Source organism: Anabrus simplex, chromosome 1 (genome assembly GCF_040414725.1).
Source record: "Anabrus simplex isolate iqAnaSimp1 chromosome 1, ASM4041472v1, whole genome shotgun sequence".
Taxonomy (NCBI): Eukaryota; Metazoa; Arthropoda; class Insecta; order Orthoptera; family Tettigoniidae; genus Anabrus; species Anabrus simplex.
The window spans coordinates 1,613,688,943-1,613,704,539 of NC_090265.1; the positions used below are offsets into that span (position 1 = coordinate 1,613,688,943).

Genomic DNA, 15,597 nt, shown 5'->3' on the forward strand with positions numbered 1-15,597 from the left:
AATATCGTTTACATGATGTTGGGTTGTGTGGACACATATCTGCCAAAAAGTCTCTTTTAACACACAAGACATAAATCTCAGAGACTTCAGTGGGCCAGATAGAACAAGGATTGGACCACTGACCATGGAAATGTATGCTATGGACTCAAGAGTTCAAGTTAGAGAAGTTTGGATCAAATTGTAGAAAATGGTAGCATTATGGTTTGGGGTTGTTTCGGTTATGATAAGGTGGGAGACTTGGTGAGAGTGAAAAGGTATCTTGAGAAAGGAGCAGTACCATCACATTCTGATGAGCAATGCAAGACCTGAAACACACATCAAAGCTGTGCAAGAAGTAAGAAACAAGTAATAACCTGCCCCCCCCCCCCCCCCCCCCCCTCAGTCACTCGGTTTATTACTCATCGAGTTGTTGTGGGATGAAGTCAATCTCTCAACAGTTATGAAGATCTCTCAATGTCTTCTGCAAACATGGTTAACTATAACGACTTATGATGTTGGAAAAACTAGAAGAATGCCATGTATTTGTCAAGCAGTATTCAGAGCAAACTAGGGACGCACAGATGAGCATAGAGTTTGAACAGTGTAGCTCTGAAAGACTTTTTTTCCCCTCAATATTTGCAGCATAAATTGTTTTATAGGGAGTCAAGTTATGTATAATGCATACCTTTGTATTTTGATTAAAAATACAGTATACGTCACTTGAAATATCACTAATTTGGTGCATAATAAATAACAATAAACTGGAGTTTTCTTAAGGTGAGTAAACTTTTTGTTGCTAGTGTATGTAGAGGAAAATATGACAGAAAAAAGCTTATTTTTCAACAGTTACAGATTTCCTATCTGGGAAAACATTTTCACAATGAAACAGAATGGTCTACCTCAATACTGTATTAAAGAAAAAAAAATCATGCAGGTTAATCTATATACACAGAACATTATCATCTCATTTTCTTCAAAAGACTCAAAACCTCTTTGCTTGTTTGTTCACCAGACATAAAACTGGCCAAGGTAGGTGAAAGAATATGCACAAATTTCTTTGACATTATAGTTACGAGCAAAGTTTTATTATACAGTAAAATATATAAACAGATAATTACTTATTTAACTTAAACCATTTTGGTACTTTATTACTTGGTTCTCCTTCAGGTCTATGTCTAGAATGTAGGGGTGCAGCCTGACTGGGGCCTGGGAGAATTTCTTCTCTGTTTTCAGATAGTGAAGAGTCTCTTACTACATCTGAAGAACTTGGCTGTGTCCAGGTACTGCTCCTCCATGATGATGACATAACGCCTCTGTTACAAACAAAAAAATTCAAATATATTTGAAGAATAATACAGTTTGGATGTACTCTGACACTAATCAGCAATCTGAAGCCAAAACCCTTAAATATCATTTGGAATAAGTTATCTGTTATCCTTCAACATAAAACTACCTTACAGCTTGCTCTAGGAAATATTTCACGAAGAAAAAGGTACAATACAAGAGAAAAGAACTCAGGTAGGTTTTTTCTTCTTTATTTAAACTTTTCAATGTCTCAGTTATTTTTTATTGTATATTACCTGACACAAAAATTGAGCAAAATCCAGAATGAAGGAATCAGTGTAAAACTTTGAATACCTCATCGTGTGCTATGACCCATCATAATACTCATATTTCTCGTCTTAATCTTCAATATACATTGGTCTAAAAAATAAACAGAAATTCATTAATTTATTGGCAATGTGTAGTTAACCCTTCATATATTAACTAGCCACGAAATCTTCACCATAATGCGCTCTTTCCTTTGGGTAACTTGGATAAATTTTCAACCAATCTTGTTTTGTGTCAGATAGGCTACATAATCATTTTCACCATGAACTGCAGATAATTAGAAGGTTGAATCCCTCACAGTAACAATAACCATCATCATCAGGCAAAAGTTGCCGATACCCAAGCAGTGTACCAAGTTCGCGGTGGTGGCTGCAATGGTTGTTTTAAGAGGCAGCACAATTTGGCAACTATCTACAGATTTTTTTTTCAATTTGTTTTACGTCGCACCGACACAGATATGTCTTATGGCGATGACAGGATAGGAAAGGCCTAGGAGTGGGAAGGAAGCGGCCATGGCCTTAAGGTACAGCCCCAGCATATGCCTGGTGCGAAAATGGGAAACCATGGAAAACCATCTTCAGGGCCGCCGACAGTGGGGCTCGAACCCACTATCTCCTGGATGCAAGCTCACAGCTGCACGCCCTTAATTGTACGGCCAACTCTCCCGGTGGGCAACTATCCTCTCAAACTAAACGTAAACAAAAATAAACAAATTATATATTCAACAACTAATTTTAAAAATGAAAGGAAAAAAAAATACATATATGGTTTTTTAAAAGCTGAAATGTGTACAAACACAACAAAGGAAACATAACTTTCCTGAGTAATAGAACACTTGAAATTTAAATGTGATTAGTCTACTCTCACATATAAAGTGAATAACGAGATCAGCAGTGTTCTCAATAACAACTAATATAAACTATGAATAGTAACACAGTAAAGGTTTCCACCTATTCAATACTAATATGTATTTACAATATTATAAATTACATGGAACTAGTTTCGACCCACCTAGGGGTCATCATCAACCATATTAAAGCATACATAAGTTTTTGTCGAATCCTAAAACATGTTATTTTTAACTGTAATAATTTATAAAGTGAAGTGTGGTAATGAGATGAGAAATGTTAGTATGGTACAGGTAAGTAGTAATTAATAATAATACGAGAAATATATATACAAAGAAGTTTGGAACAAAGTGCAAGTGGTGTAAAAATATAAACTCATGGATATCAGTAGTCCTCGTACTAAAGAATACAATGTAAAATACACATATAAACATATATTCAAGTATGTACAAAGTCTGGAGAGTAAAAAGTGATACTCTTTTAATGCCGAGTTGGCTTGACACTCATCAGCTTCAGCAGAGAAATTAGGCATTTGGTGTATTAAAGCTGTGTTGACCGGCTGCATTGTTGATTGTTGGACGTGAAGTTATTTTCGAATTTCTGGTTAAGAAGGAGGTGGATACTGCGCGTGGTTGTATTAATTCTCAGTTCTTAGCGGAAACCAAATTGGACCTGTTAAAATGGAGAAAGCCGGTAAAAACAAAAAACGGAGATAGGAAAAAGGTTAACATAAAGTGAAAGGACGCTTACCTCGCGCTGCGATGTGTGTAGTATAGCTGATGGTGTGCGACTGGTGGCGGGAAGTGAAATGTGGGCAGAGAGGAGGGCAGGCGCGTGCGGGTTAGGAGGGGGTTAGGAAGAGTGGGGGTGGTTTGGGGCGGGGGTGGGAGGGGGGGAAAGCCTTAAGGCGGGGCTGAAGGATGCGGGAGAAAGGGTAATTGTCTCGGAAAAGTACCTCTGATTAGACTTAGGATTGAGTTTTGTTTGGCTGCATTATTGTTTCTGAGGAAAGTGATGAATAGATCGAAGAGTATGTTGGGTTTCTCTGAAATTTCATTGAGATTGTGAAGCGTCCTTTCACTTTATGTTAACCTTTTTCCTATCTCCGTTTTTTGTTTTCACCGGCTTTCTCCATTTTAACAGGTCCAATTTGGTTTCCGCTAAGAACTGAGAATTAATACATCCACGCGCAGTATCCACCTTCTTCTTAACCAGAAATTCAAAAATAACTTCACGTCCAACAATCAACAACGCAGCTGGTCAACACAGCTTTAATACACCAAATGCCTAATTTCTCTGCTCAAGCTGATGAGTGTCAAGCCGACTCGGCATTAAAAGAGTATCACTTCTTACTCTCCAGACTTTGTACATACTTGAATATAATGTTTATACGTGTTATTTTACATTGTATTCTTTAGTACGAGGACTACTGATATCCATGAGTTTATATTTTTATAGCACTTGCACTTTGTTCCAAACTTCTTTGTATATATATTTCTCGTATTATTATTAATTACTACTCACCTGTACCATACTAACATTTCTCATCTCATTACCACACTTCACTTTATAAATTATTACAGTTAAAAATAACATGTTTTAGGATTCGACAAAAACTTATGTATGCTTTAATATGGCTGATGATGACCCCTAGGTGGGTCGAAACTAGTTCCATGTAATTTATAATATTGTAAATACTTATTAGTATTGAATAGGTGGAAACCTTTATTTATTTATTTATTTATTTATTTATTTATTTATTCATGAAGCACAAGATACAGCTACACTGAGCAAATTTCACTTGCACTGTCAACAGACTATTTAACAAACATAAACTTTCATAATAAAATATAACAAACATAACAAAATATAACAAGATCAGGTACACATCCTACTAATAACTGTCCAAATCGAAAACCATGAGAATGTCCATGTTCATAGCCAAGTCGTCATGGGTCAAGATGGCGGTATAATCCCTTCACATCAACTTATCTTTAAGATACTATTTACACACCTCTCGAATACACTTATTTGATGCTATATCAAGCTCTTGTCTCCTATTAATATTGTTAAAGAGTGTTGGGAGGCGGATTAGGAAAGACTGTTGAAGTATTGAGTGCTGAGTGTAGGGAATGTGGAGAAGGTCTTTGGTTCTGGTGGAGCGGGAAGGAACGCGGAGAGAGAAGAGAGAAACAAGATGTTCCGAGCGGTAATGTCCATTTAAGATCTCGTGGAGGAAACTCAGGTCAGCTACACCTGTCGCCTGATGTGCAGCGGTGACACATTAATTGCCATTAATACCTGCTGCGTAGACAGATTTCTGAGCTTGGGGTTTCTGTTCCTTACAATTGCAGCAAAGAAGGACACTGCTCTGTCTAACTGCTTAGTATTGGAGGGGGCGGCTGTTGTCCAAATCGGAGAGCAGTAGTTTAAGAGAGGTTGAACGATCGTGAGGAAGAAGTGACGAAGAGCAATGGGGTCAGAAATTTCTGTGAAGCGATAGAGAATGCCTAGTAATTTCATAGCCTTGGTTGTATATGTTTCTATATGGGTCTTAAATTGTAATTTTGTATCGAATATTACACCTAGGTCACGCTGTTGCGTAACCACGATGATGGGCTTGTCGAGTAGGTAATATGATGTCGGTAGAGGAGATTTACGCAGTGTTATGGTCATGTGGCTGCATTTTTGTGGATTGGGGATAAGTTTCCAAGTACGGCACCAGTTCTAGAGGGCATTAAGTGAGGACTGTAGCAGAGCTGCATCTGCTGGATTCCTGATCTTCCTAAATATCTTGCAGTCGTCAGCAAAGAGTAGGGTATTCGCTGTTTCGTTGAGTTCGGATGGCAGATCGTCCATAAACAAAGAAAACAGCAAGGGGCCAAGAGTACTGCCTTGTGGGACACCGGAGGAGACTGGTAACCATGAGGATGAAGTGCCTGATATTACCACTCTCTGCCAACGGTTATGTAGGAAGCCAGCAAGAAGGGTCAGAAGACTGCCATGTATATTAAATCGTTCGGAGAGTTTATGAAGCAACAGAGTATGGTCAACAGAATCGAAAGCTTTCGAAATGTCTACGTAGCAGATATCCAGCTGTGATTTAGCTGCAATGGCGTGTGATGCAAAGCTATGCAGAGTGGCCAGGTTTGTTAGACAAGAGTCACCTGGTAGAAAACCATGTTGCTTGGTTGAGATATACGGCAAAGTGAATGCGAGGAGACCCTGGTGTATAATTTTTTCAAAGATAAAGGATAATGTGGAGAGAATAGAGATAGGTCGGTAAGATGGAACATTAAATTTGTTGCCTGATTTGAGAAGTGGAACAATATTTGCCTGTTTCCAGGTAATAGGAAAATAGCCTGCGGCAAAACATCTGTTAAATAATTTAGAGAGAGGGACGCAAAGAGTGCTGGCAGTATTTTTTAGGAAAAGAGGACCTATAGTGTCGGCATCGGTAGCTTTGTTGGTATGAAGAGTTTGAAGAAGGTTATGAACTTCACTTGGTGTGGTAGTTATGCTTGATAGGGTTCTGTTTGAAGCTGTACCAACGGGAGGGAGCGGTTGGTTTTGTAAGGGAGGGGAGAAGTTGGAGAAGAAATACCTGTTGAACAGTTCATTGCGATCGGCGCCATCTGCTGTTGCATCGTTGTGGTTCACACTGACAGGAATCCGCTCTGTCCTTCTCCGTGTGTTGATGAGACTCCAGTAGCGCTTGGGATTGCTGCGTACGTTTTCAGTGACAGTGTCTACGTGTGTTTTGTAGTCTCTTCTGACCATAAACCTCGCGTGGCGGCGGATTTTAACGAAGGTATTGTGAGTGTGTGGGTTAGGGAAGTCTTTCCACAGGCGCCAAACTCTCTTCTTATTAAATAGTATCAGTCTGGTCTCTTGTGATATCCAGTGTTGATGTTTGCTAGTAGTATCCCGTTGTGCAGGTACGAAGTCTTTAATTGCAGCTTGCAGCCAGTCGTACAGCAGGTCAAGAGCCGATTCGATATCAGCTATTTCGAGCAGACTCCAGGGAAGGCATTCCAGGGCACGACACATTGCAGGCCAGTCGGCACGGCGCCAGATGTAGGTAGGGCGGTAGGATGTCCTGCTGTGAGGCTTTGAGGAGGGGTAGGGAAGGAGGAATGTAGCATCGAGGGACTGGTGGTCGCACAGGAAAAGGTTTCTGCCTGGGGTTATTGTTTTAAGTTCTAATGAGGAGAGTATGAAGTCCAGGGTGTTGGGTCCACGGGTTGGGTACATATTAAACTGTTTCAGTCCGAGGCCATTAATAAAACTGTCTATAAAGTATGTGTCACAGTTGTTAGCTGACAGTCTGGTAGTTGGAGAAGACCACTTTATAGACAAGTTAAAGTCGCCCATTAAAATTACTTCACCATGAGCGAGATCTGCAATGACTGAGTCCAGGCACTGTTCAAGGTCACTGAATGGGCTGTTTGGTGGTCTATAGTAACATCCCACAAGCACAGGGCGTCGAGGAAAGAGTAGCTCCACCCACACATGTTATTCTCAGTTCAATACGGACCAACAACATGAAATTCATAACCCTTAACTAATATAAATTCGAGAGTTGCCAACAGGCTGAGTTTCAATCTTGGGCCAGACAGATTGATGCACCTGGTTAGAAAGTAGACTACAGTGAGACTAGCACATGAGCATACCTCTTTAAAAGGTAAGAATGCACAGATCTTCCAAGACCTATCCTTAGCCTGCAACACTCTAGAGTCTCTCTAAATAATTAAATAAATAAATAAATAATTAATTAAATAATTAAATAAATAAATACATAAATAAATAAAAAAATAAAATAAATAAACAAATAAATGGTCTGAGGAACGTAAGATTGAATTTAGCCGGAAAATGAAGGACTACTGGGCCATCAGGAAAGCTCGAGGTACCAACAAGAAAACAGCTGCCAAACCAACCGCTAAGAACACCAATTGTGGCAAACAACGACGATGACATTAAGAAACAGCTAAAACACAAGCACCGTGGTCCATAGATGGCCCTAACGAAAATAAATAAATAAATAAATACATACAAACATAAATAAATAAATAAATAAATAAATAAATAAATAAATAAATAAATAAATAAATAAATAAATAAATAAATAAATAAATAAACCATACCTATTTAAGGTAGGAGGAAATGCCTGCCTTTCACCAGAAAACATCATGAGGCCATCTAAGGCTAACAACCTTAGTTGTACAATGTTGGTCTACATCCAACCCCTAAAATGAAGATTAATATCATGGAACAAGCTTCTTACGAATTAAATTACCCTGAAGACAAAATCAGGCTTTCGGATTCCAGGGTGCCTGACATTTTGAAGCTTGTGAGTGAATCGGAACACCACAAGAACATTGCTAAATTCAAGAATAAGAGAAAATACTATTTTGGAACATTTAACATCAACTCCCTTATTCAGGTGGGAAAAGTGAAACAGTTAAGAGCAGAGCTACACAGACTCGACATCTCGATACTGGCCCTCCAGGAAACATGGTACATGGATGAAGAACCTTTTGAATCGGATGGGTTCAGAATCTTCAAAGGAAAGGCCAGAAAAAAAAAAAAAAGATCATGAAAAAGTCCCGCAACTGGGAACAGCCTTTGTAGTAAACAAAAAGTTTCTGAACACTATAGTCGACTTCAAGAGTATAAACTCAAGACTATCGCTCATGACGGTCAAATCAGTGAATAAGAAATACATGCTGATAAATGCTCATGCACCAATAAATGAGGATAATAAAAATAACCTCGACATAGTTGAGTTTTGGGACAAAATGGGGGATGAAATACTCAAGATCCCAAAAAATAACATCAAATTTCTCCTGAGGGACTTCAATGCACAAGTGGGGCGGGAAAAGAAGTACATTGAAATAGTTAGACAATATCCGGCACACAACAGGACGAATAAAAATGGAGAAAGACTGATCAATTTATGCAATATGAACAACTTAAAACTCATGTCAACCCATTTCAAAAAACGCCCCAACAAAAAGAAAACATGGGTATCACCAAACCCCTTGCTAGGCGAATTTCAACTGGACCATGTAGCGATATCCAAGAACAATTACAGGGAAATTCATAACGTTAAAGTTAGAAAAGCGGTAAATGTAATATCAGACCATTACTTATCACAGAGTAAGATGAATTTCATACCCGGACGAAAAACACATACCTGTGGCAGTAAAGTGCCAAAAATTGACCGTGAATTACTCATTAACTAGTGATGCCCATCTTAGTTTAACAGTCGTTTATGGTTACTTGGCTCCATATAAATATCTTAGAAACAGTCCCATAGTTCATAGTTCCATTAAATATTAGCATTATCTAACAGTACTACATGCACTGCATCGTCATAAGCCTCGTTGTCACATGCTATAATATGGCATGCCACATAATAACATTTTGTTGATGCTTACCTCTGATGATGAGATATCACATGGACTTGGCTGATAAGTATCATCTACAACACTGTCATCGCACGAGGATTCGCTCTCAAGACAATCGGCTTCCGTATTGGTTCCAAAAAGCATTTTTTTCAGTGGAACAACAGCTCACACTGTACAAATGTGTACAAATCTCAATATTGCTCAATGTGTGGCTTACCATTACCTAGCCCCGAGTGCCTTATATATAATGAATTTTAAAACATCAGACACACAAAATGAAATGTTAGTTAAATATTTTTTTCTTAAAAAGCATGATTAAAATTAAAACTGTGAGATGGTGATCGTCAAAACAGTCTTTACTGAACATGTTTGCTATGCAGTTGAAAATTTGAAAAAAAAAAAAAAAAAAAAAAGTATTATACATATTCAATTTTTTTTTCATACAATAAATGTTTAGGATAAGAGTAACAAACATACACTGACTGACAGAGCAAATGCAACACCAAGAAGGAGTGGTTCGAAAGGGATGAAAGTTGGGGAAAAAACAGAGACGGCACGGACGAATAATTGATGTTTATTTCAAACCGATATGCAGGTTACACAATGCGCACGGCATCGACTCAGTAGGATGTAGGACCACCGCGAGCGGCGATGCACGCAGAAACACGTCAAGGTACAGAGTCAATAAGAGTGTGGATGGTGTCCTGAGGGATGGTTCTCCATTCTCTGTCAACCATTTGCCACAGTTGGTCATCCGTACGAGGCTGGGGCAGAGTTTGCAAACGGCGTCCAATGAGATCCCACACGTGTTCGATTGGTGAGAGATCCGGAGAGTACGCTGGCCACGGAAGCATCTGTACACCTCGTAGAGCCTGTTGGGAGAAGCGAGCAGTGTGTGGGCGGGCATTATCCTGCTGAAACAGAGCATTGGGCAGCCCCTGAAGGTACGGGAGTGCCACCGGCCGCAGCACATGCTGCACGTAGCGGTGGGCATTTGACGTGCCTTGAATACGCACTAGAGGTGACGTGGAATCATACGCAATAGCGCCCCAAACCATGATGCCGCGTTGTCTAGCGGTAGGGCGCTCCACAGTTACTGCCGGATTTGACCTTTCTCCACGCCGACGCCACACTCCTCTGCAGTGACTATCACTGACAGAACAGAAGCGTGACTCATCGGAGAACACGACGTTCCGCCATTCCCTCATCCAAGTCGCTCTAGCCCGGCACCATGCCAGGCGTGCACGTCTATGCTGTGGAGTCAATGGTAGTCTTCTGAGCGGACGCCGGGAGTGCAGGCCTCCTTCAACCAATCGACGGGAAATTGTTCTGGTCGATATTGGAACAGCCAGGGTGTCTTACACATGCTGAAGAATGGCGGCTGACGTGGCGTGCGGGGCTGCCACCGCTTGGCGGCGGATGCGCCGATCCTCGCGTGCTGACGTCACTCGGGCTGCGCCTGGACCCCTCGCACGTGCCACATGTCCCTGCGCCAACCATCTTCGCCACAGGCGCTGCACCGTGGACACATCCCTATGGGTATCGGCTGCGATTTGACGAAGCGACCAACCTGCCCTTCTCAGCCCGATCACCATACCCCTCGTAAAGTCTTCTGTCTGCTGGAAATGCCTCCGTTGACGGCGGCCTGGCATTCTTAGCTATACACGTGTCCTGTGGCACATGACAACACGTTCTACAATGACTGTCGGCTGAGAAATCACGGTACGAAGTGGGCCATTCGCCAACGCCGTGTCCCATTTATCGTTTGCTACGTGCGCAGCACAGCGGCGCATTTCACGTCATGAGCATACCTCAGTGACGTCAGTCTACCCTGCAATTGGCATAAAGTTCTGACCACTCCTTCTTGGTGTTGCATTTGCTCTGTCAGTCAGTGTAATATGACTGAATATATATGTGTTTCTCCTTATTAGCAACCTCAAATTAACCTTAGATCCTGGCTGGTTTTAGTCGGCACACGCATTGCAAACACAGTCCTGATGTTCAGGGCAGACATGTTTGGTGCACTGGAAGCAGCATTTTCTGGTGCTTTTATTGCTTACTCTGCCACACATAACATCGTCCAATATTTCCATGAACTGGCGGTGCTTCAGCAGGATTTTTTCGATTTTCAGCATTACCTTTCCAAGATGTCTGATTTCTTTCGATATCATCTGCATACTGATGAGCCTCTGTACTTCAGGTTTGATGAGGTCCAGCACTAGGGTTTGTAGGAATTTTCCATGGTTTAGCATTTGAATGTTGTTAGCTTTATACACAATAAGGGCATTCACCCCTGCAACATTCATGATATGAAAGAACAGTGTTGGTGGCCATCATCTAGAGTTCCTAGCAACATTGTACTAGCCACACATTTTGTCTACCATGTCAACCCCAAATTTTGCACCATTGTAAGTCGTAATCATAAAAGGTTTGTAAGCTGCATCTGTTGTTTCATCTATGGCTTTGGAGTTGTTCACTAGTACAGAGGTGCCAAACTTTGAAGTGGATTATCAGTAATCGCCCTCCTCCCCCCCGAGAAAAATTTCGAGTCAAGTCCAAAGCATGCTCCTTCCTTTTCGATAATGACACCCCTTTTGCCCTTCCCTCTACGGATCTATCCTAAAGTATATCATATTACACAACAACATTTGCACGCAACCTGTTGGTTCTGTGATAAAACATTCCTTGTAACTTGTTTCTCACGCAGCAGCTGCTTTTTCTTGAAGCATCCTTCCCACTCTGATGACATTTCGTTTTCTGAACCAAAAGCGATTCCAATGCAGATGTGCTTAATGTAGGCCTCACTTCTTTCTCAATCTTTCTGTCAACTGTCAGGTACACTTAACACAGCAAATACAACATTATTGAAGGAGAAGAGCTCCTGAGCTCCTTCACTAGAATGAATTTTACAATACTTATGGTTAGCAAAAGGAAGTCACGATCGAATAAGTATCGTTGCCAACTCACAAGAATTAAAACGGGAATGATTTAAGGAGAAAGGCTCGAAAGGATTGGACATATTTTCTTTTCTCTTTTCTTTCGTAGAAATTTTTTTTCGTGATAATGTCAGCTTTTCCGTAATAATTACGGACAATCCGTTACAGTTGGCACCTCTGCTAGTAGAACATCAGTACTGCTTATTTTATTTTTTTCAGCACATAAGAAACTAAAGCCAGATTATTGTTTGCATGAAGGAACTTTACCAAATGAATAGAGAGTTGCTATACTAGCCCCTGTATATAAAGGAAAAGGTGATAAGCATAAAGCTGAAAATTACAGGCCAGTCAGTTTGACATGCATTGTATGTAAGCTTTGGGAAAGCATTCTTTCTGATTATATAAGACATGTTTGCAAAATTAATAACTGGTTTGATAGAAGGCAGTTTGGGTTTAGGAAAGGTTATTCCACTGAAGCTCAACTTGTAGGATTCCAGCAAGATATAGCAGATATCCTGGATTCAGGAGGTTAATTGGACTGTATTGCGATTGACTTATCTAAGGCATTTGATAGCGTAGATCATGGGAGACTAATGGCAAAAACGAGTGCAATTGGACTTGACAAAAGAGTGACTGAATGGGTGGCTCCATTTCTAGAAAATAGAACTCGGAGAATTAGAGTAGGTGAAGCTTTATCTGTCCCTGTAAAAATTAAGAGGGGAATTCCTCAAGGCAGTATTATTGGACCTTTATGTTTTCTCATGTATATCAATGATATGTGTAAAGAAGTGGAATCAGACATAAGGCTTTTCGCAGATGATATTCTGTACAGAGAAATAAATAAGTTACAAGATTGAGAGCAACTGCAAAATGACCTCGATAACGTTGTGGGATGGACAGTAGGCGATGGTATGATGATAAACGGGGATAAAAGTCAGGTTGTGAGTTTCACAAATAGGAAAAGTCCTCCCAGTTTTAATTACTGCGTTGATGGGGTGAAAGTTCCCTTTGGGGATCATTGTAAATACCTAGGTATTAATATAAGGAAAGATCTTCATTGGGGTAATCACATAAATATGATTGTAAATAAAGGGTACAAATCTCTGCACATGGTTATGAGAGCATTTAGGGGTTGTAGTAAGGATGAAAAGGAGAGAGCATATTTGTCTCTGGTGAGACCACAACTAGAGTATGGTTCCAGTGTATGGGACCCATATCAGGATTACTTGATTCAGGAACTGGAAAAAATCCATAGAAAAGCAGCTCGATGTGTTCTGGGCGATTTCAGACAAAAGAGTAGCATTACAAAAATGTTGCAAAGTTTGGGCTGGGAAGACTTGGGAGAAAGGAGACGAGCTGCTCGACTAATAGGTGGTAATTAACAAAATTATAAGAATTTGTATCACAAGTAGATCTTCAATACGGACAAAAAATGAAATTTATAACCTGCAATAAGTGGTACGTTCCGAGCTGTCAGTGGAGAGATGGCATGGGAGGTCATAGGAAAGATCACAATATAAAGATAAAGTTGGAATTCAAGAGGACAAATTGGGGCAAATATTTGTTTATAGGAAGGGGAGTTAGGGATTGGAATAACTTACCATGGGAGATGTTCAATAAATTTGCAATTTCTTTGCAATAATTTAAGAAAAGGCTAGGCCACCTGGGCGACTGCCCTAAATGCAGATCAGTAGTGATTGATTGAGAGTGGGGCAATAATCTTGATTACCTGTGTATTAGCAGGAGAATTTTTTTTACTTAATCAGAATGTAAAGTATGTTCATATTAATACAGATATGGTAGTAAATATCTAATGTTTGCAGAACTGATATTCTACCAATGGATGTAAATAAAATCATAAGATTTTCTTTGGAAAGCAGAACAGTGTGCTATTTTCTTCTTCTGCTTTTGTCGGGCAAAAAACAGTAAGGAACAATGTTCCAATGAAGGTCTGAGACTAATCAGCAAAGAGTTTCTTTGAGAGAAATTGATGAAAACCAATTATCGGCCGTTTCAGTTTGTGCTTGATACTGGTTCCACAAGATGAGTTACTACGTCTTTGCAGGAGTTGCTGAGTTTGTATGGACCATCAAGTTGTATTAAAAAATTAAAAAAAAAACCACTTCAAGATTAGTTGTATAATAGTTGCTAACTGATGTTACAATAAACACTTTAATGCCATATTTGGCCAGCTTCTTAGGCATAAATTGCTTGAAGGAGCACCTACCCCTAAAAGCTACAAGCTGCCTCCTTCCTACAACAAGTCAGTGCTTGTTCCCTATCCACTCCTTTGTTCACATGGCCTGCCTGATTGCTCCAGCAAGTCGGTGCTTTTTCTACATCAGACATTAGAGATTTACTTCCTTGCCTGAGGTCGTAAGTCAACTTAAAGATATCATATTGTGACAAGAAGATCATAACATTATTTTTGTTTTTATATATATATTAATGTTATAATTATTCCTAAAACACTGTCTTTGTCTGGTATACATATGTTTTAGTTATCACAATCTGTTTAATTTTTTTTGGCTGAAGATGGCCACTAAGTGGCTAAAACTAGTCCCGAGACTTAGGTAATATCATGTAATATCAATTTATTCTTATAATTCCACTTCAATACAGAACAAAAATGAAATTCATAGCTTATAACATTGCTTTTAATCGCTTACCAATGTTTTTTTAATGACCTATGCTGACTTCAGTTAAGAAAACCACAAAGACAGTCTTCCTGAGAATGCCGTAGCGAAGCACGGGTACATCACCTAGTAAGTATTATAAAGAAAGAAATAGAATTAAAGTTACTTAATATATACACTCATGTTCAAAAAAAAACAGAACACCTTGAAAGACTGGAGATAGGAAGTTCATATTCACAGGACATGTTCATTAGTATGTTCTTCAGAAACAATTAGCATTTCAGTCACCTCGGTTCAGCATGTGTGCTGTTGCCTAGTATGCACTGGGTCCTCCATCGGCACTGATAACTTGTTCCTTGCATGATGGCATCGACACAAATAAGGCGCGAATGGCGTCCTGGGGTATAGCCATCCTTGCTGCATTCACCTGCTTCCACAGCTCTTTGATGGTTGGCATTGGGTCACAGCGCCACACCCGTCGTTTCACCATATCCCACACATTTTCGATTGGCGACAAGTACGGTGATCGGGCGGACCAGGGCAACAGTCTGACATGCTGTGACAACAAGAAGGCATGTGTTCGTGCAGCAAAATAGGGCGACACATTGTCCTGCTGAAATATGGACACGTACCAACTGTAATTTGTGGTTGTACCCAATAGCACCCCACACCATAAGGCCTTGAGCTGGCACTGTATGTCTTGTATGAATGCAATCATATGATTCCTCTGCACCTGTCTGTGGCAAACCAAAATGCGGCCATCATTTTTTAAACAAACAGAACTTGGATTCGTCTGAAAATACTATCTGCTGCCATTCCTGTCCCCAGTGACATTGTTACATACACCATTGCAGTCTAGCATGTTTATGCACATTAGTCAAAGATAGGCGGAGAAGTGGACGACGCGCCGGTAACCCAGACTGTAATAAACGGCGATGGACTGTCACTCCTGATAGTGTACGATGTGTTACAGTTTCACTGTTGTGCCAGAGCTGAGGAGGACTCAGATCTGTCCTGCAAAGCCATTTGGATGAGGTGTCGATCTTCTTGGGCGGGGCCTGGGTGGTGCGACCGGACCCATCTTGTGTTCTACGGCCTTCTGTGAACCATTCTGTAATCACCCGTTGCACTGCCGACATACTTGGTCCCACACGAGCAGCAATTTCCTCGATGGATG

At 40.3% G+C, this 15,597-nt stretch overlaps 1 protein-coding gene across 3 annotated transcripts in view; it reads right to left on the minus strand.

Annotated features, from left to right (window-relative positions):
* Nucleotides 1–371: 371 nt before the first annotated feature.
* LOC136858597 (tether containing UBX domain for GLUT4) overlaps nt 372–15,597 on the minus strand; it is a 265,079-nt gene continuing 249,853 nt past the window's right edge. For 2 of the 3 annotated variants that reach the window (XM_067138272.2, XM_067138275.2), the window contains exon 9: nt 372–1,292. In XM_067138272.2, coding sequence (XP_066994373.2) covers nt 1,094–1,292 — 199 coding nt within the window. In that variant the 3' untranslated portion in view covers nt 372–1,093. Of the gene's footprint in view, nt 1,293–14,429; nt 14,547–15,597 lie in introns of those variants that run through there. The other variant, XM_067138273.2, reaches the window with a different exon arrangement.